At 50.5% G+C, this 20,837-nt stretch overlaps 1 protein-coding gene and 2 non-coding genes across 3 annotated transcripts; 2 read left to right on the top strand and 1 right to left on the bottom strand.

The window, feature by feature from the left end:
• Window positions 1-455: 455 nt before the first annotated feature.
• LOC125755860 (U2 spliceosomal RNA) lies at window positions 456-646 on the bottom strand. The gene has a single exon (XR_007413307.1). It is a non-coding gene; the product is annotated as a U2 spliceosomal RNA (small nuclear RNA).
• A 4,451-nt stretch (window positions 647-5,097) lies between these two features.
• On the top strand, window positions 5,098-5,288 carry LOC112655688 (U2 spliceosomal RNA). The gene has a single exon (XR_003133826.1). It is a non-coding gene; the product is annotated as a U2 spliceosomal RNA (small nuclear RNA).
• An 8,053-nt stretch (window positions 5,289-13,341) lies between these two features.
• On the top strand, window positions 13,342-15,329 carry ARL4D (ADP ribosylation factor like GTPase 4D). The gene is made up of 2 exons (XM_025440386.3): window positions 13,342-13,534; window positions 14,046-15,329. Exon 2 carries the CDS (start codon window positions 14,140-14,142, stop codon window positions 14,743-14,745), a length of 606 nt encoding a protein of 201 aa, XP_025296171.1. The 5' UTR covers window positions 13,342-13,534; window positions 14,046-14,139; the 3' UTR covers window positions 14,746-15,329.
• The last annotated feature ends 5,508 nt before the right edge of the window (window positions 15,330-20,837 follow it).

The raw sequence follows: 20,837 nt of genomic DNA, 5'->3' as shown, positions 1-20,837 counted from the left end.
AAAAGCAGGAGGTCAATTCAAGTCAAGCCCCACAACTGGCTTCCTGCCAAAGAACCTCAAGATGTTAAAAGACTGGGGAACGCCTGAGTGGATGAGCGATTCAGCGTCTGCCTAAGGCTTCTGGCATGATTCTGGCGTCACCGGATCTAGTCCCCCAGTGCGACCCCGGCACGGAGATTGACTCTAGCCCTGTCACCCTTCTTTAGTAAACAAAAAAACACCTTAAAAAGTAAAAAAAAAAAAAAAAAAAAAAAAAAAAGAGAGAGAGAACAGAGACCCGCACAGCCAAGGAGCATGGGTAAGAACTTAGAAGACACACCGGAGAAAAAAAAAAAAAGAGAACACCGAATACCCAACTGCCACTATCCTCCGCGAAACCGAACAAGTGGCACCTCACCTGACGTCAAGACGAAAAAAGGAACAAAACCTATTCTTTGTAACCGAGTGCTTCCCCGAGGGGGTGCACCGTTCCTGGAGGTACTGCAATACCAGGTCGATGCGCGGAGTGGACGGAGCAAGCTCCTATTCCATCTCCCTGCTCCAAAAATCCATTTAATATATTGTCCTCGGATAGAGGACGTATCAGATATTAAACTGATAAGAACAGATACTACACTTGATCTTAGCCAAAAGGCCGAGAAGCGATACCGCCGCGCACCCCCCCGCGCACGCCCTCCCGACGACGTCCACCTTACACTCACGGTGACTCGCCTCCCGCTCCGCCCACGTCCCGCTCCCCCCGCTTCTCCCACCGTGGCACGGGCGGCACTAGCCGCTAGGCTCTCCTGAGGCCTTGTAAAGTCTCTTCCTTTTAAAAGACAAACGATGCGTCCGTCGTCGCGTCGTCGCCGGCCCCGCAAGGCCCTTCCTAATTTGAATGGCCCGCCCCTCCGCGCGCGGAGCCCTAGAGGCGCGGCGGGCGGCGGAACCCGGCTGCGGGCCAGGCGCCCTCGGCTTCCCGCTTTGGCCCGCCTCGGGGGAGGGCCGTGGAACCGGGCGTGGGGCTGGCGCCGGGGGCTGGCGCGGAGTCGTCCCAGGGCCCAGGAGGCTCCTCACGTCGTCACTGCGGGACCCTACAGGCTGGCTGGGGCCAGGGCGTGGGGAGCCCAGAAGCGCCTGGCTGGCGTCACCTGCCAAGGGCTCCAGACACCAGTTGGGACCCGAGACCGGGCCCTGAACGGGTGGCCTCCCTACCGCCCCATCGGGAGGGCTCCCTGGGCATCTACCTAACCCCCTGGGCCTCCGTTTCCCCAGGGCAGAAGTGGCCACCTTCCTACGTTCCCTCCTTCGTGGGACTGAGGGAAGGCCGAGGTAGCTCGTGACCTGACCTGGGGGTTTGAGTGGTCCAGGATGTGGGTCCTAGGTGCCACGAGGTACCAGTGGAGGCGTCGTGCCTGTGACACCGAAACGAGTGAGCCGCGTGCGCTATACCGTAGCCAGACGCTTCTCCTCGGCTGGGCCAGACTTGCGCTCAGCGCTCTCTTCGCGTCCAACTTGCAGAGTTTACCTGCGGAAGGAGGGAAGGAGCGGTGGAGGCAGAGGTTAGGCAACTGGCCCGAGACCACACAGCTTGGCGAGTGCAAGGGGCAGGCTAGGCCGAGGAAGCCGGGGGCGCCGACAAACGAGGAATGGTTCTTCTGAGTCAGGCCCACGAGGAGACTGAGCATTGCCGATGCTGACACACGGGTCCTCTGGGGTCCTCTGCCCGCTGCCTCCGCCGACGGGACGCGGGCGGGGGTGGGGGGTGGGGCGGGTGCGCCCCGGAGCGTGGAGCTGGCGTGCGTGGGCGCTAAGCCCTGCGGACCTGTGGGACCTAGCGAGTCACCTGGCCTCCTCCGTCAACCCTTCCATCTGACATCTCTAAACCGGGACATGATGAGATGACAACTTATCAGACATGATTATTAGGAATAACCTGATTTGCTTCTTACTTTTTTAAAGATTTTATTTATTTATGAGAGATTGAGGGAGAGAGAGAGAGAGGCAGAGACATACGCAGGGGGAGAAGAGCGCTCCCTACTGGGAGCCTGATGGGGGACTCCATCTCAAGACTCCAGGATCACACCCTTTGCCAAAGGCTAAGGCTCAACTGCTGAGCCACCCAGGCGTTTCCAGGGATTCATTCTCTTAGAGGAGGCACCAGAGAGCTTGTTCCCTCTCTACCATATGGAGAAGGTGGCCATCTGTGAGCCAATAGGGACCTCAGTATAGCCCTATCATGCTGGCACCGTCAACTGGAACTTCTAGCGTCCTTAACTAAGAAATTTCTGTTATTTAAGCTCCCAGTCTATGGTATTTTGTTATGGCAGCCAGAGCAAACTAAGAAAGTAGGTCTGATGTGGTGTCTGACATTCTGCATTTCTAACCGGTTCCCAGGTGTTACAGATGCTGTAGTTCACAGGCCATACTTTCAACAACAAGGTTCTAGAACAGATTAATAGTAAGTTACCCCAAAGGCTGTGTATTTTCCCTATCGATGAGCACTTTATTTTTTTTTTAAAGATTTTATTTATTTATTCATGAGACAGAGAGAGAGGCTGAGACACAAGCAGGGGGAGAAGCAGGCTCCATGCAGGGAGCCTGATTTGGAACTTGATCCCGGGACTCCAGGATCATGCCCTGGGCCGAAGGCAGGCGCTAAACCACTGAGCCACCCAGGGATCCCCTCGATGAGCACTTTACATGTTTTCCTGCTAATCTACAACAGACATGTATTATAATCCCAAGCTTCTAGTAGGTCTAGACATTTTTAATCCCAAAAGTTTAATGAGTCTATCCTCAGCAATCATTGTTAGATAAAGGAATGAATGAGTTAAGAGTGTTGTCTGACAGCTGGCCACCTGCCTACTGGTAAGGCCTTTGGACTTGGAAGACATTTGGAAATATCCAGGGTGAGTGAAGAAGCTTCTGGGAGCTGGGTTCATAGCAACCCCCTTTCAGCATAACCAATTTAGTGAGTATAAGATGATCTGATATACACATCTAAACAGAGAGCATGGGATTAAAAGGCCCGAAGAGCCATCTCAGGTGCAAGCTAAGCACATTATATATTGTTTTGGGTGACTCTCATTCATTCATTCAACAAATATTTATCAAGTGTGGAATATGTGCTGAACACTGAGGTGCTGGGAAATAGAACAGCAACAAAACCTCTACCAAGATGAGAAGCAAATAAACCAAGTTGTGTATATTTGTGAATATATCTTTTTTTATTCATGAGAGACACACACAGAGAGAGAGAGAGAGAGGCAAAGACATAGGCAAAAGCAGAGGGAGAAGCAGGCTACCCTCAGGGAGCCCAATGTGGGACTCAATCCCTGAACTCCAGGATCACACCCTGAGCCTAAAGCAGAGCCCAACCACTGAGCCATCCAGGCATCTCATTTGTGAATATATCTAAATAAATTCTTAAAATATTTTAATCTTGATTACTGGAGAGTTTTGCGGAGGACATTCTCTTAAATCTGGCCCCTCCCCTTTGGCCTCACTATAGTTCTGGCCCTGTGTAATTATAATAACATCCACCTTGTAGAGCTGTTGAGTGAATTAAGTGAGGTAGTACAATAGAGCACTGAGTCCAGGGGAAAGGCCCAGGCAACGCCTAGAACATGCTTTTCATCTTGCAGGGTGAAGGTACTGACTGGGTTTCGGTCTTACATCCATGATACCTTCTAGTTTTTCTGATATCAAATGAAAGAAATATTAACCCCTCTAGTAAACTGAAGTTTTCTCCGAAGGAGGATATGAAAGGTAAATGCTGACTGAGAATCAGCAATCTTTGCCACAGGGAAACGTCAGGGGAGAGGATTTAGGAATTGATTGGCCTTAATACCCAGAGCATCATGTGACAGTCATCTCTCCTCTGTGGTGTGCCACCATCCTGACCAGATCTTCCACGCTTATAACCCCTGGATTTGACCAGTAGCCTCCTAATTGTTTCTCTGATTGTCTTATCTGGGAATCGCTTCTTCACTCAACCAACGTTTACACCACCTACTATATGCCAAGCACTGAGCTAGTGATGGGATACAGAGATACTGATGAGGTCACCATCCTCAATGATCTCAGATTTCAAGTGGGAGCGATCAAAGATTGCCCAAAAAGGTGGTGAGTGGTGTACCTGAAATGAATTCGCAGGTGGGATGAAATGCATATGAGGGCCGCTAATCAGACTGGAGGCAGGGTGTAAAAGGGTCTTTAAGGAAGGCTTCCAAAAAAAAAAAAAAAAAGGAAGGCTTCCAGGAGGAGGTGACACACAAGCAGAATCCAGAGTATCCATCTGCGTAAGACGCGAAGGGAAACGATGTCCCCGGAGTTGGGAGCTTTACGTACAAAGCCCAAGATAGAATCCATTCTCAGAAGCGGGGATAGAGGCAGGTACTGGAGTCGGAGAAAATCCCAGCAGCGGGGCATCCCGGCCTCCCAATCAACGGACCCGCCTCCCGCCTCACTTTCTGTGGTCCGCCTTCCCTCTTGCAGGGAGGCGACCCTCTCTGCTCAGGGAAGCCCTTCCTCCAGGCCTTTCGCTCCCCTGGCTCAGAATGAGACCCTCAACTGGCAGATACGAAGCTCGTCTTTCCGCCGACGTAGAGCCAACTTAATACGATACGCTCTAAGCGCTTCTAATGGGTATATCTTCCAACTTTGTCTTCAGGAAGACTCCGCCAACAGCGCCCTTCCACAGACCCTATTGCCGTCACCCTCAACCCTCTTTGGTCCTGGCTTTTCTCTACGTCCGTACAAAACTGAAGGCGGACCCCCCCTTCCCCCCCATCCCGGATTCCATTCTCCCTGCACCGAGCAATTCCCGGAAACGGCCTGCGGGGTGTGAGCGCGTCACCCGGCGCGCTAAAGGGTGGGGCATTCAAATTAAAAGGGGCGTTACAGACCGATGCAGACGCAGCAGCGACAGATGCATCACTTGTCTTTTAAAAGGTAGAGACTTTACAAGGCCTCAGGAGAGCCTAGCGGCTAGTGCCGCCCGTGCCACGGTGGGAGAAGCGGGGGGAGCGGGACGTGGGCGGAGCGGGAGGCGAGTCACCGTGAGTGTAAGGTGGACGTCGTCGGGAGGGCGTGCGCGGGGGGGTGCGCGGCGGTATCGCTTCTCGGCCTTTTGGCTAAGATCAAGTGTAGTATCTGTTCTTATCAGTTTAATATCTGATACGTCCTCTATCCGAGGACAATATATTAAATGGATTTTTGGAGCAGGGAGATGGAATAGGAGCTTGCTCCGTCCACTCCGCGCATCGACCTGGTATTGCAGTACCTCCAGGAACGGTGCACCCCCTCGGGGGAAACGGTTGGTGACTAAAAACAGGTTTTAGTTATTTGGAGATGGTAGTAGACCGATGTTCTTCTGTTCTTCGCGTGAACCATGTAGGGAAGACGGGTTTGATAATTTTTGGCGCTTCGTGGTTTCTCTTGAAGGAGCAGATTTTTTTTTTTTTTTTTTTTTTTTTGCTGGATACTCAGTCCCCGTGCTAACAGCTGAGTTACTCAAGCGTCTCCAGTCTCTAAGATCTTGAGGTTCTTTGGTAGGAAGCCAGTTGTGGGACTTGATTCCAATTGATCTCCGTTTTTTCCTTCTAGGTAAACCCAGGAGGAGTTTTACTTTTCCAGTGACCTGATGGCTTGAGGGGCCAACGGACAGGACAGGCTTCCCTAGAACCCTTTTCAGGCTTAGAAGCAATGGTGTGAATGTAGGAGTGTAGACACGTGTTACACCTGCTCCTTAACCCTGCTTTTTACCTTCTGAGCCAAGGTAAAACGTTTTGATTTCATACTTAAGGGTATGAAAAGGAGGAGGCAGGCTCTCTCTAGAGGGTCAGAGAGTAAATAGTTAAGGCGAGTAAATAGTTTCACGGCCTGAAAATTCTCTGTGAGCTATTTCTTCTACAATGTTTGAAAAATGTAAAATTCGTTCTTGACTTGCAGTATAGAACAGAGGGGCCGAACCTGTTGGCTGGCTGTAGTCTGCTGACCCCTGGTCTAAAAACACCTAATTTAGGCTGCCCGGGGGACTCAGTGGTTGAGTGTCTGCCTTCAGCTCGGGGGCCTGACCCTGGAGTCCCGGGATTGAGTCCCACGTTGGGCTCCCTGCATGGAGCCTGCTTCTCCCTCTGCCTGTGTCTCTGCCTCTCTCTCTCTGTGTCTTTTTTTTGTGTGTGTCTCTTAAAACAAACAAACAAACAAACAAACAAATAAAATCTTAAAAAAAAATAAGGGAACGAATCCCATTATGAGGGCCCCACTTTCATGGCCTCATCTAATCTAATTACCTTCCAAAAGGCCTCACTTATAAATACCACCACATGGGGGGGGGTAGGGCATCAATATATACATGTTGAATATATATTTGAATAAAATATTGTATATTATATTGTATATAAACTGGGGAGGTGGGGCACAGTTCAGTCTACAACACCTACTGAACCATAATCTGCATTTTAATAGGGTCCAAGGAGGTTCATATGCACATGAAATACTAAAAGCAAGTCTTTAAGTCATATACATTGGAAAAGAAATGGCAGCCAAGAATCTGTCCATGTCACTTTGTGCCCTATCTAAGAAAGATATTCCATATTAAAGTGGCTTCCTGGGACGCCTGGGTGGCACAGTAGTTGAGCGCCTGCCTTCACCTCAGTATAAACAAACAAACAAACTAGCTTCCTGGGTCAAATTTTATTTTTTGGTGTTATGGTTGAGATAAATAATTTAATATTATCATATCTACCAGGTATAGAGGACTTTTAAGATTTTATTCATTCATGGGATCCGTGGGTGGCGCAGCGGTTTAGCGCCTGCCTTTGGCCCAGGGCGCGATCCTGGAGACCCAGGATCGAATCCCACGTCAGGCTCCCGGTGCATGGAGCCTGCTTCTCCCTCTGCCTGTGTCTCTGCCTCTCTCTCTCTCTCTGTGACTATCATAAATAAATAAAAATTTATAAAAAAAAAAAGATTTTATTCATTCATGAGAGGCAGAGACATAGGCAGAGAGAGAAGCAGGCTCCCCACAAGGAGTCCGATGTGGGACTCCTTCCCAGTCCCGGGGATTATGCTCTGAGCCAAAGGCAGATGCTCAACTGCTGAGCCACCCTGGGTAAAGAGGACTTTTTTTTTTTTTTTTTAAAGATTTATTTATTTATTTATTTATTCAGAGAGAGCGAGAGAGAGGCAGAGACACAGGCAGAGGGAGAAGCAGGCTCCATGCAGGAAGCCTGACGTGGGACTCGATCCCGGATCTCCAGGATCACACCCCGGGCTGCAGGCGGCGCTAAACCGCTGCGCCACCGGGGCTGCCCAAGAGGACTTTTTATAAGCCAAGTCCTTTGTGGAGTCCTTCACACATTTAACCTTATTTAAATTCTCATGACAACCATGTGAGTGAAGCATGATCCCATTTTACAGATGAAGAAGTTGAGGCTAGGAAGGTAAATAATTTGCCCAAGGGCTCACTGGAAATGTTTAAGTCAGGATTGGAACTCATCCTTCAAGTCAGTGTTCCTCCTAATGTGGCCCCCAGACCAGCACCATCAGTATTATCTGAGAAATTGCTATAAATGTACATTTATCAGGCCTGTGAGCCTGAGACCGACTGAGTCAGAAATTCTGGAAGTGGGACTCAGCAATCTATGTTTTAGTAAGTCCTCTAGGTGATTCTGGTATACTCTCAAATATGAGAACCACTATTTGGAGCCACCCTACCTCTCAGTGTATGGAAGACAACATGGAGGGCTTGGCAGAGAAGCCTCCCGTCAGAGGACAGAGGATGAGATCACTGGGGACTGGCTCCTGTTGTGAATGCTTCAAGGAAAGCCCAGCCAGCTTGGATACCTGGGCTGTCACCCTGTTCCCTCCGGAGCATGAACTTGGCTTTCTCCCTCTCTGCCTGTCTCAGTTTGGTCGTTCCTTGCTTCCAAGGCATCATCACCCTCCTGCTCTTGCAGGGCATCATCACCCTCGTTGCTCTTCCTTGCCGACCACACAAATCTCCTCCAGCCGAGTCGTCCCCTGCATGCTAGGCTCTGGTGCAAATGGATGCTGGACATCCATCCTCCCAGACACGGAAACATGGCTGGGACTTAGCTCTTCATAACCTTCCCTGCCCTGGAGCTTCCTCCTGCCTCAGCCTTCTCGGCACTTGTCATTAGGCCCTCAGTAACACTATGGGAAATGTCATTGAAATCAGACTTTTCTGGGGCAACAGTGGCTCGGCGATTTAGCGCCGCCTTTGGCCCAGGGCCTGATTCTGGAGACCGTGGATCGAGTCCCACGTCGGGCTCCCTGCATGGGGCCTGCTTCTCTGTTCGTTTAAATTTGACCTCACCTCCTCAGAAAAATTTGAAGAGGGTAGATTTTTCAGTCCCACCTCAAACTGTAGGAAAGGCCCAGGCTGATAGGAAGACTCCAAAAGGAGGCGATGGAACCCTCACCACTTAACCTCTACTCCTCCACTTTTTTTCCGGGATCAGATGGTGACCAATTTATCCACCAGGGGGCAGCATCTGCTCCTTCCTAGCTCTAAGACTGGAGCCCTGGGACCCAGTTTCTGGGAGGGTTGGATCTGGCAACTTGGAAGGGAAAAGGGTGCCTCTGGGGCCCTTACACACGTTTTGTTTTTTTTCACACTCATTCTAAAAGGTAGGTTGTGTTTTCTCCATTTTGTTCCTGAGGAAATAAAGCTGGGATTTGAAAAATGTGTCTTGGTAGCAGTGCCTGGGTGGCTCAGTTGGTTGAGTGGCCAACTTTTGGTTTTAGCTCAGGTCATAGTCTCCTGGTCATGGTCTCAGGGCTGTGGGATTGAGCCACGAGTCCAGATATGCGTTCTGCAGGGAGTCTGCTTGAGGATTCTCTCTCTCCCTCTCCCTCTGCCCCTCCCTTTGTTCACTCACTCGTTCTCAAATAAATTAAAAAAAAAAAAAAAAAAGGAAAATAACAGGACACCTGAGTGGCTCAGCTGTTGAGTGTCTGCCTTTGGCCCAGGGCATGATCCTGGAGTCCCGGGATGAAGTCCCATATCGGGCTCCTACATGGAGCCTGATTCTCTCTCTGCCTGTCTCTGCCTCTCTCTGTGTCTCTCATGAATAAATAAATAAAATCTTAAAAAAAAAATCTTAAAAAAATTTAAAAAAGAAAAAGAAAAGTGGGTTTTTGTGGGACACCTGGCCGACTCAGTTGTAGAGCATGTGACTCTTGATCCCGGGTCAGGTCGTGAGTCCCAGTCCCACACTGGGTGGAGAGTTTACTTAAGGAAAATGGGTCTTTGTGATTCCTACGCTGCCAGCTGGTTCTTTGGCTTCCCTCCTGCAGACTCTTCTGCTCCCTTCCTTTGCAGATGGCATCTGTGCATTGTGCACTGAGACAGATACTGGGTTAGGGTAGTGGGGAGACAAGGATGTCCTCAGCTACTTCCTGGGTGAGTTACTTCATTCCCTATCCTCAGCTATTCCTGAGTATGGACTGTTGGTGGGGGAAGGGACCTGGAATCACTTTAGCCCTGGAGGTGTGTGTGTGTGTGTGTGTGTGTGTGTGTAACTTTTCCAAGCCATCTACTGGTGAGGGGGACAGGATTCGCCATGACTCTCAGCCCAGGGTTTCAGCATACCAGGCCTTGAGGGCGGCCTCTCTCTTCAGGGTCATCCCCACTCCTGGCCTCTGTATTTCTTCCTCTAAGAAGTCCCTCATCCTCAATAAAGATCTGAGAGTTCAATACTAACCAGACTTTGCCCAGAAATGCAGGGTTTTATAGGCAATCCTGGCTAACCCAGTATCAAACAGAACCTCCAAGGGCTCAGGAAGCCCCGACCAGGAAATTTCCAGGCTAAGGGTTGATGTTCGGTTCTCACACTCTGGGATACCCCTCAATACATTTAATCATTTGGTCATACCTCCATGAATTCATGCAAGATTTTCTACCTGCCTTTTGTGTACCCCGCACAGCGCTGGGCACCTTGGAGCTATAGATGCTATAGATGACAGGAACCAGCTTCTGGGCTCAGGGCTTAGTCTGGTAAGAGACACTCTGAGGAAGAACGATGACATAGAAGCTTGAATCTCATACGGGTGGAGGAGCCCATAGAAGGAAGTGGGTAGGTCCCAGCTAGTCTATCATTCTGTTTTGAATGCTTATCCAACTCTGTCATTTCAACGTTGGCTCTAATGTCACCTATTGGAGAGGCCTTCCTGAGCATCCTGCTCCCCCAGTCTGAAGTAGGTCCTTTTTTGAGTTTCTCTCCAGCACATCTCCCTGTGTTATTTCCCTTGATGGCATCTGAAATGATCTTCTTTATTTACTTATTTTTTTAAAGATTTTATTTATTCATTCATGAGAGAGAGAGAGAGAGACAGAGAGGCAGAGACTTAGGCAGAGGGAGAAGCAGGCTCCCTATAGGGAGCCTGATGTGGGACTTGATCCGAGGACCCTGGGATCACAACCTGAACCAAAGGCAGATGCTCAACCACTGAACCACCCAGGTGCCCCCGATCTTCATTTATTGCCTGTCTCTCCCCACTAGCATGTACACCCCAGGAGGGCAGATCCTTAATCACCTCACTCCTGGCTGTATGCTTCAGAAACTAGCAGGTACTCCCCATAGGATTGTTCAATGTACAAATGCTCAAATGTTCTCTGCAGTGAATCCCTCAACACAGGCAATCCTGTGGAGAGAAAGGGCTGCAGAGGTGAGGCTGCCAGGAAGGAATATGGTCCGTAATGGAGGAAGGCTCCCTGGGGACAGGGTGTGTGTGGGGGGATCTGGAGTTCCCATTTAAAGGGGACAAACTGCGGTTAAGTACGTAGCCTAGTGCTGCCCTGACAAGCTGGGCCCCTTCCTTCACCTCTCCCTGCCCCACCACCTCCTCTCCATTTGTTCATCAACACCTCTGGCAAACCAGAAAGATGAAGGGTGGGGTGGGATCAGCAGTTTTATCACTTTTATCTGGCTAATCAAGTAACAATTTCCCTCTTGGTTGTGAGGCCCAGGAGATAAAGGAGAAATGTTCAAGAAGTTTCAAAGGTGCAGAAAAAAACTTGAGACAGTCTGTATTTTTCATTTCTGTGTGTTTTCAGTTTCATAGCCACTGTAACATTTGCTCAAAGCCAAGTTTGGCCAATTTCTAGCAGAGTGACTTTGGACAAATTACCTAACCTTTCAGTGCTTCTGTTTCTTCTTTTTGGAATAACCATACTTACTTCTGGGGTTGAATTACATATTAAAGAGGAAAAATATGGAGTGCTTGGCTGGCTCAGTTGGTGGAACATGCAGGTCTTGATCTCGGGGTTGTGAGTTCAGGCCCCACTTGGGCATGCAGCATACTTAAAAAAATTTAAATGCAAAAAAATCAAAATGAAAAAAAAATCAAAAGTATGTAGAGTCCTCAGGCCAGGGCCTAGCATGCAGTGGCCCCTCAACAAGGCAGTGCAGTAGTGGTTTCCAACTTTGTGGCCTGCTCTGTCTTCCCCTCTCCTAACACAGGCCACCTCTATGTCTTAGATCCTCTGGCAAACTGCCACCCCCCAACATGGAGTGTAACACTAATTTCCTAAGGTCTTGATGTCTTCAGGGATTCAGGGGGGCTCCCTGCATTACTGGGGAAACGAGGTGGCTGGTTTTGTAGGAGGGAGGGGAAGAAGGAGGTGGCAAGGCAGGCTGGTGCTAAACAGATGTGAGGGCAGGAGCTGGGCAGGAAAGGGTTAGGCCCTTCTGTCTAGCAGTGACTTTCCTACTTTTTTTTCTGATCCCCCTCAAATATAACCTTTAAGAAAGGTTAATACTGAATTACACAATAAATGTAAGAATCCAACATCCTTGTAAAAATGGAAATATGAGAGTTATGATCTTATTCTCCTTTGATCTTCCTCCCCTCCTTCAATTTTACTTACCTCTCTGCAGGTAATCACTGATATCCTTTTGGTCACACTGTCCCTTTGTGACATCTCGTCCTCTTCAGGGCTATCTAGACTGTATCAGGCTGCAATGGCTGGGGAGATGCCACTCAGTCCTGTACCTCTCCCAATCAATCCTATACAGGACTCATTAACTTATAGAAACTTTTCCAGAGCCTTCCAGTTCACTCTCTTTTCCCCTCTTCTGAAGACCTACAAGGACTTATCTCAGATTTACAAAGGCCTGGTGTTCCCTGTTAGTGATCAGTCTTGTTTTTTCCTTTTCTAAGATTTTATGTATTCACTTGAGACAAAGGGATATGGAGGGGGAGAGAGAGAGAGAGTGAGTGAATGAATGAGCATGGAGAGATGAAGAGGGAGGAGAAGCAGACTCTCCACTGAGCTAGGAATCTGATGTGGGGTTCAATCCCAGGACTCTGAGATCATGACTTCAGCTGAAGGCAGATGTTTAACCATCTGAGCCACACTGGCAACCCAGTCTTGTTGTTGTTTTTTTTTTTTTTTTTCCCACTAGATTTTAAGCATTCTGAGGCCAGGCCCTGTGGCCTACACTTTTCTATATCCCCAGAGTCTCTCTGGCAGAGCACACAGTATGAATGAGGACAAAGTCCTGTGGAGTGAACAACTATCTTTTTATCTATCTGAACAAGGGAGGCCCTTGGGGTGTCTGCTTCTGGCCAGCCCTCTAACCGGCCATTGAGGAATTTCTTTTTTTTTGTTTTTTTTTCATTGTGGGATTTCTGCTGAGAATGCCTAGCCCTGTGGCCCCTGGCCCCGTACCTAGCACCCCCTCTCCCCCCTCCCCGCCCATGAGAGAGGACAGACACCAGATTCAGACAGATCCTTGCTTTGCTCACCCACTTTCTGGCTAGGTGACCTTAGGCAAGTCATTTGAACCCTTCAGAGCTCTCCTTCCCTGTAGAATACAGACAGCACCAGTCCCTAGCTCACAGGCTGCTGTGAGGAGCAATGGGCTCAGGCTTAGGCTGTTTCATGAGGTTCCAGGTTTTACACAGGTTTGAACACTGACTCAGGAAAGATAAAGGAGTAAGATTTGTCAGCATCTGTCCAGTAGACCCTGGCGGAGGCGGTGTCGGTGCTGGGGGGTGGGGGCGGGGGGGGGCGGGGGGGCTATCTCTGGCGGGAGGGAGGAGGATGCCGCGGTGTAGAGTATGAAGCTCTTCACCTCTCCTTCCAAGGAAAACGCTGCCACGTCTGTCCCTCCCACTTTCCATCCCGAGTTTACCTCCAAATGTGGTAGAAAAGGTCAAATAAAACGGTCACCAATTGAGCAGAGGTCCATCCATGGGGTTGTCCGGGTGTCGGGGCACGTATCTCCAGGCCCCGCCCCTCCCCGCCCCTCCTCGCCGCCGCGTGACTATGATTGGCTCGCGCTGCGTGACGTCACGCACGGCTTTTTAAAGCCGAGTCCCCGGGACCGCTCCGCAGTAGCAGCAGTGGCGGCGGCGGGGACGCGCCAGCGGCGGGTGTGGAGTTTCAAGTGGAGGCTCGAGTGGCTGGCTCGGGGGGGACGTGGGGAGAGTGCGGCTGCCGGAAGGTAAAGGGGCTGTACAGGCGGTGCTGAGGTGGCCCCGTGCGGGACCCGGGGAGCTGGCGTCCACGATCCCGGTAAGGCGAAGTGTCACGGGATGGTGGAAGGGGGGACGGTGGAAGGGGGTCGCGGTGTTAAGGAGGGGCGTGCCAGTCGCCTGGGGATGCGGAGCGTGGGAGGGAGCGGGCCTTACGCTCTCTTAGGTCTCAGCGCCCATACCCTATCTCTAATTTGGGGGCACTGCCCAGTCTGCCCCCGCCACGGATTCTTGCGTGGGGCATAAGGGTCTCTGCATCTGCTACCACGCCACGAGCTCGGAGAAGAGGCGCGGGAAGCCGACCATCTGCAGATAGAGGCCTCACCTCCCAACCTGTGTCCAGGACCCGGAGGGCTCTCTCTAGGTCTTGTCCCTCCTGGAAGCTGTTGGAGTGGTTTAAAAAACACTTGGAGCTGTTTAAAACAAAACAAAACCCAGAATTTTGGTTTGGAAGGATGGACGACTGATTGAGGAAAGGATCTAGAAGTTGCACATTTCATGTTTATTATTAAATGTCTCCTTTTTTTCTCCCATGACCTTTCCCTGTTCAGATCACCCAGCTGTGGTCCCCAGAGCCTGCAGTTCAAGGCTACCTCCCTGCCTCTACTGAGTGCCCCAAGACCTGCACCTTAGCTGGAGCTCATCATGGGGAACCACTTGACTGAGATGGCGCCCACTGCCTCCTCTTTCTTGCCCCACTTCCAGGCCCTGCATGTTGTGGTCATTGGGCTGGATTCTGCGGGAAAGACCTCGCTCCTTTACCGCCTCAAGTTCAAGGAATTTGTCCAGAGCGTCCCCACCAAAGGCTTCAACACAGAGAAGATCCGGGTGCCCCTGGGAGGGTCCCGTGGCATCACCTTCCAAGTGTGGGATGTCGGGGGGCAAGAGAAGCTGCGACCACTGTGGCGCTCCTACACACGGCGGACAGACGGGCTGGTGTTTGTGGTAGATGCTGCTGAGGCTGAGCGCCTGGAGGAGGCCAAGGTGGAGCTACACCGAATCAGTCGGGCTTCGGACAACCAGGGTGTGCCTGTGCTGGTGCTGGCCAACAAGCAGGATCAGCCTGGGGCACTGAGCGCAGCAGAGGTTGAGAAGAGGCTTGCAGTCCGGGAGCTTGCAGCAGCCACCCTCACCCACGTGCAGGGCTGCAGTGCTGTGGATGGGCTGGGCTTGCAGCCAGGCCTGGAGCGCCTGTATGAGATGATCCTCAAGAGGAAGAAGGCAGCCCGGGTGGGCAAGAAGAGACGGTGACCCGAGGCTGTCCCCTCCTCACCAGTAGGGGTCTGCACACTTGGACAGCCAGGCGGAGCCTGTGGCCCCTCATTCAGCTCTGGGGTGCAGGACCTGCCCACCTCAATGAAGGACCAAGGAGCACTCTGGGAGTCCTGTTCTGGTGCAGCATTGGGGAGGGGTGGGGGAGATGGGGTGTCTTCTCTCTCTCTCATCCTCACCTCTGGAGAAATGGGGGCTGCAGGACTGGGGAGGCTTAAATGTAAGCTGTGACTCTACCTCGACCCTGTTTCTTCTTTTTCTTCTCTGGTTTATTGATTAAATGTGTTTGGGGGCAAAAGAAGGTTGTTTGGAGAATGCATTTGGGATGAATGAGGACTATCCCCCACCCTGCGTCCACTCCCCCAACTGGGGTGTCTCCCCAGGCTGCTTTTCTAGGGATGCTAGTCACAATAGTCTTTATTTTTGTGTCTCTGTGAAAGTGCCAAGAACCCCTCCCCACATTTGTAGATCCACAACCGTTTTTATAAACCGTGTGTGTCCTCTGTATTATTAACTATTTTTTAGCATTTGCCTATAAGTTATTAAAGACTGATGATACTGTAGCTCTGACCTTGGTCTGGCATCTTCTTACCTAACCACAGGAGTAGTCCCAGATTTCTATATAGGTGGCAGGAATGGGGAGGGGGGTGCTTATCTTGAAGCCAAGTTTGCAAAGGAAACATTCTTTCTGGGATGACTGGTGGAGATTATAGATGGTGTTGAAACTGCCCCTCTCCCCTACTGTTACCTGATTTCTGCAGGGTTTGTGTGTGTGTGTGTGTGTGTGTGTGTGTGTGTGACTCATTTCTCCTGCTTTCCTCCCTTCCTCTCATCTCCTGACTCTTGCTTGCCCCTCATACCAGCTGGTCCTTGGGGACACTTCCTAGGTTTGTAGAGGTAAGTCCTCAAGGAGCCATTCTGTTCTCATCCTCCCCCACTTCTCAGCACTTGGGCTGATCTTTTTTTTTTTCCACCTTGGGGGATCCTGTGAGAATGGAAAGTAATTTCTTCCTGGCTTTCAGCCATCTCTGTGTGCTCAATCCTGCTGACTGTAGCTCAGTGGCTGCAGCTGCTGGTGCTAGGGAGGCCTGGCTGGATTGAGCCAGCCCAGCCCTGTGACTAAGCTGTGAGTTGCCCAGCTCTGGGAATGGTGGCTGTTCCCATGAGAGAGGCTGTAGTAGAAGTTGAGGTTTGTGGCTGGTGGGAGTGTGGACTGCTAGACATCCACTCCCCCTATCCAGGGGAACAGGGGGAAGGTGTAGACCACCAATAACGGTGAAAAGAATCAAATGCTATGGGTGCCTGGGTGGCTCAGTCGGTTAAGTGGGTTAAGTGTTTGCCTTTGGCTCAGGTCATGACCCCAGGATCCTGGGATGGAGCCCCACAATGCCCCAAATCAGGCTCCCTGCTCATCAGGGAGTCAGCTTCTCCTTCTCCATTTGCCCCTAGGCCTGTTCATGCACCTGCTGTCTCTCTGAGATAAATAAATAAAATCTTAAAAAAAAAAAAGAAAAAGAATAAAATGCTAACGTTGTGAGGTCCAGAGGGCCTCTGCCGGGACTTTCAAGTCTGCCCCCTCCACCAACACCCGGGGCCAGCTGAGTCTGAGATAATAAACAATCAGACCCTCCTAATCTGGGTGGGAGTAGTGGGTAAAAACCAAGCACAATTCTTTCCAGCCCTCTGCCTCCAGTCCCACCCTTACCCTTTGTGCAAACATGGACTCCAGAGCAGGTTTAGAGTCTTTGCTTCAGAATCAAATAAGGGATCTGGGGAGGGAGAGAAGGTGCTTGGCAACCCTATTCTGGAGGATTGCTAAGGAACTTAATTTTTTTGGCCAGGGCCAGCAGAAGCAGAGTTTTGCTGTGGAATCTGGGCCAGTTCAGATTTGTCTCCCTTCATGGCTGGCAGGATGCGGGTGGGTATGCACGGATCCGGAAGGGTGCCCAAGTGTGCGTCAGCGCAGGGCCTGCTCGATAGAGCTGCTGGGCTGGTTCTGCTTGGGACACGTGCTACCTGGCCCCCCTCTACACACGCCTGTGACTCATCTCACTCAGTCTTCAGGGCAGAGTCCTCTTCTGCTAAGGAATAGGCTGGGGAGGACTTGGCTAGAAGGGCCTCTGTCCTGCTGGGAGATGTTTCCTACTCAATCCACCCCAATAATGTTCTTTTGTCTCAGAGTCTCCAAAGACATGTTTTCTCCATTTCCTGTCACCTGGGGGACTGAGATCCATCTCTAGATTTGGAAGAAGAGCCCCCACTCTCCCCCAGTAGAGTGACCTCCATGGGGCCAGCTCCTGGTTCTGGCTCTGCCAACCATCTAGCCTCCCTCTTTGGTTAGAATTGTCTTCTGCTCCCCCAGACTCCAACCCTGGGTAGGGGCCATGGTCCACAGGAGACTGCCAATGTCCCAGCTCTTATGCCTCTCAAGCCTGACCAGCTGGTGGGGAGTAGGGAAAGAGGTGTTGGTAGCAAGAGAGTGAGATGGAGAAGCCAGCTGCTTTGAAGGGGTTGTGGGAACACGGGAGCACTGGAAGATTCTGATAAGAAAGCTACTTTCTGGCTGGGTGGGGGTCAGGAGCTTTGGAATAATCTTACTGCCTCAGTCCATCCTGCCACAGGGATTTTTTTTTTTTTTTTTTTTTTAAGATTTATTTATTTAGGGACACCTGGGTGGCTCAGCAGTTAAAGCCTCTGCCTTCGGCTCAGGGAGTGATTCTGGAGTCCCGGGATCTAGTTCCACGTTGGGGTCCCCACATGGAGCCTACTTCTCCCTCTACCTGTGTCTCTGCCTCTGTGTATGTGTCTCTCATGAATAAATAAATAAAATCTTAAAAAAAAAAGGGGGGCAGAGGGAAAGAATCTTTTAAGTCAATTTCCTGCTGAGCACGGAGCCCCAGGTGAGGCTTGATCCCACAACCCTGAAATCATGAGTTGAGCCAAAACCTGGACACTTAACCAACTGAGCCATCTGGGCACCCCTGCCCCAGGGATTTTGCATGCTGAGCTCTGGACCACAGGCTTGGAATGGGAGTGGGATCAGGGTTGGAGGTAGGCTGTAGTTTCCTTTGTCCCAGCTTCTTTATCAAGTAGAATTTCTTTGAGGTCCTGAGACGGATGTTGAGATGCTGAGGCAGGGAGTCTCAGGGGGCCCGGAGTGGTGGTTAGGTGCTGGGGTGGCAGTGGGGAGGCTGTGGGTGGAGTAGAAGGAAATCGATGGGTCCAGAGTTTGGGCTCCCTCTGAGCTGCCCTTCCCCCACCAATCACCTCCTCTCCTTGCACACACTGGATGGTAAAATCCAGATGGATAGCACTTGCCCTGGGTGTCTTGCCCATCCCAAGCAAAGATGACAGTGGTCTCTCAACTTCTCTGCCCTCTCCAGGCCTCCTATGCTGCATGTGCTCCAGGAAGAGATAAAACAAAGAGGAAGTAAAGAAGTCTCTAAGGCCCAGAGGAGGCAGCAACTTGACCAGGAACATATAGCTACTTAGTGGCACATCCAGATCCTTCCTCCCAGGCTGGCTCTTTGTACTCCCAGGGCCAGACAGATAGGAGATGGGGCAGCAAGTCTAGCAATTCAGAGCTCTGACCTCCCTTTCCCTCCCTGTGTCCCCTCCCTGATTAGTTCAAAGGCCAGCTTTCCGCTCCCCTGATCCCCCTTCCTGAGGAGTTGGAACTTTATCTCTGAAGTCCAGCAGAACTCTGGCTTCATTCGGACCAGAAATCCCCACCCTCCTTTCACACTGACCATGTGTCACCCCAAGTCTTGCTTGAGATGGGGCCCTGGGAAGCACACACTTCCACTGAGGCACCAGAGGTGAATGGGACAGTGTGTTCTCCAAAACAGGCCTTTTTTTAAAATGGAGGCCAGTTGCAGTGGATGGAGTGAAGGCAGTAAGGGAAGCCCAGGCCAGCACTGGGCTATAAAGTGTGGGCAGTCTGTAGCCACACATCACTTCCAAGGCCATCAACTGGGGAGTTTGTGGGTGGATGTCATGGGACCTCCTCCCTTGCCTAAACCAGAGGACGGGATTTGTTCTTCCTTCCTTTACAAAAAAAAAAAAAAAAAAAAACTTTTTAAAAAAACGATTCCTCCTCTCCCCTGCCTTGATTACAAAAGTAACAGATCTTTCTGTATAGAAGCTTAGAAAATGGAGAACCCCCTAATCTAAATTTCAGAATTAGCTAAACACTGGGGACAGTTTTTTTAAAAAATATTTTTATTTATTCATGTGGGGGGGGGGGCGCTGGGCAGAGACACAGGCAGAGGGAGAAGCAGGCTCCATGCAGGGAGCCCGACGTGGGACTCAATCCCGGGTCTCCAGGATCACACCCCGGGCCGAAGGCAGCGCTAAACTGCTGAGCCACCCGGGCTGCCCGGGGACAGTTTTTATATATAATCTCTCAGATATTTTTTTCTCCACATATACAAAAGAGGCATGTATTAGTATCCAACACACGGAATTATATGAGGCATATTGTGGTACAGTTTTGCTTTTCTCATTTATATCTTGGGCATTATTCAATGTTGGGACATATGGGTTTTTCTTGTTCTTTTTGATGACCACATGAGATTTCACTGTCTGAATATGCTATCGTTTCTTAATTAAATCCCCTGTTAAATTCACAATGTGTCCACAGCAACAGACCTCCTTGCACATATTTCTTATAAGATATATTCCTAGACATGTAATCATTGTGTCAAAGGGTATATGTATTTCAAGTTTTCCTAGATGCGGCCAAAAATGTGCATCGAAAGGGTTTGGGGAGGGAAGGAACTTTAATTCAGCCTCCTCTTCCTCCATCCCCAGATTTCAAGGACTTTTCAGGCCAAAGGGTGTATATGTGAGGGGTAGATGTTATAGTGCCCTCACTTCAGGGGAGGTAAGAAAATCTCCAGCCACTTGCCAGAGGATTCACAGGCGTGGGAGTGAGCTTGGGCTGACTTTCCTGGTCTGGGAATTCAACCCCCTGGGGGCTGCCTGGCTGATGGTGGAGGTGGGCAGATGGTGAGGACTCCCTAAGCACCCAGCTTCTCACAGACGTCAGGCAGAGTGGGCGAAACATCTCCTGAAATAAATCCCAGCGACTCAGGGAGGGAGCCAGGCTGAGACACGGAGTGCATGCTCTGAAGGGAACATGGAAAGAGGAGCTCTTCAGACTGAAGAAGGGCAGCTGAGACCCTGGATGCCCCCAGGGTGACCCCCGCCCTCCTAGCGAGAACCCCCTACCAGCTGCTATAGAGCATGGACTCCTCGAACAGGAAGCAGAAGCCTGAAGGATTAGATACCTCTGCCACTCTGGGCTGTGTGGGGTACCCCTTCCCTATTCATAGAGGCCCCATGGCTAATCTTGAGTCTGTGCTCCTGCAGAATGGGGTGGGGAAGGCAGGAGGGCTTATCTCTTGAGCACCTCCCACCTCCTCCTATGAAATCTGGTGAACAGTTTGGTGGAGCTGTGCAGGGATGACAGCTGGGTTTTAAAGATTGCTGAGAATGAGGTTTTGGGCTTTTGATTGTGTTTGTTTTTGCAAGATTATCCGTTGCCTTCCATTCCAGATGCTGACTCTTATCCTTAGGGACTGAGAAGACAGAACTGCTTACTCACTCTGGAACTCTCCCAGGCTGATGGGGGAGGGACAGAGCCACCCATCTGACCAGGCAGCACCTCAGAAAGTACCCCTCAATTGGCCTCAGTTTACCTATCTGTAAAGTGAGGGAGTTGAGTAGACAGTATTGGATCTTTTCTGGTTTGCTTTCTACAGTTCTCAGTACAAGGTGGGCATGGGGAACTCCTTCGGGATCTTTCTGCCTTCGTTTTATCACCCTCTGAAATTACCTTGTTTGTTTCATTTTTAAGTTTGTTTGCTGTCTGCCTTTGTCTCCAGGCTATCCATTCTAGGAAGATAGCCTTCGTTCATTTTGTTCACCACTGTATCCCTAGGACAGTGGTGGTCACATAGTAGGAGTCATCTCATATCTTTGGAATGTGGGATGTTCATTCAAGGGTTGGAGGGTTGAGGTATCACCTCAGTGAAGAAATGGTTTTAGTCTATAAATACTGACAGCAA

Source organism: Canis lupus, chromosome 9, assembly GCF_003254725.2.
Source record: "Canis lupus dingo isolate Sandy chromosome 9, ASM325472v2, whole genome shotgun sequence".
NCBI lineage: Eukaryota > Metazoa > Chordata > Mammalia > Carnivora > Canidae > Canis > Canis lupus.
This window is presented reverse-complemented; position numbering and strand designations above follow the sequence as displayed.

Coding starts and splice junctions, on each gene's coding strand:
- ARL4D (XM_025440386.3), top strand. CDS start 14,140: ATGGGGAACCACTTGACTGAGATGGCGCCCACTGCCTCCTCTTTCTTG.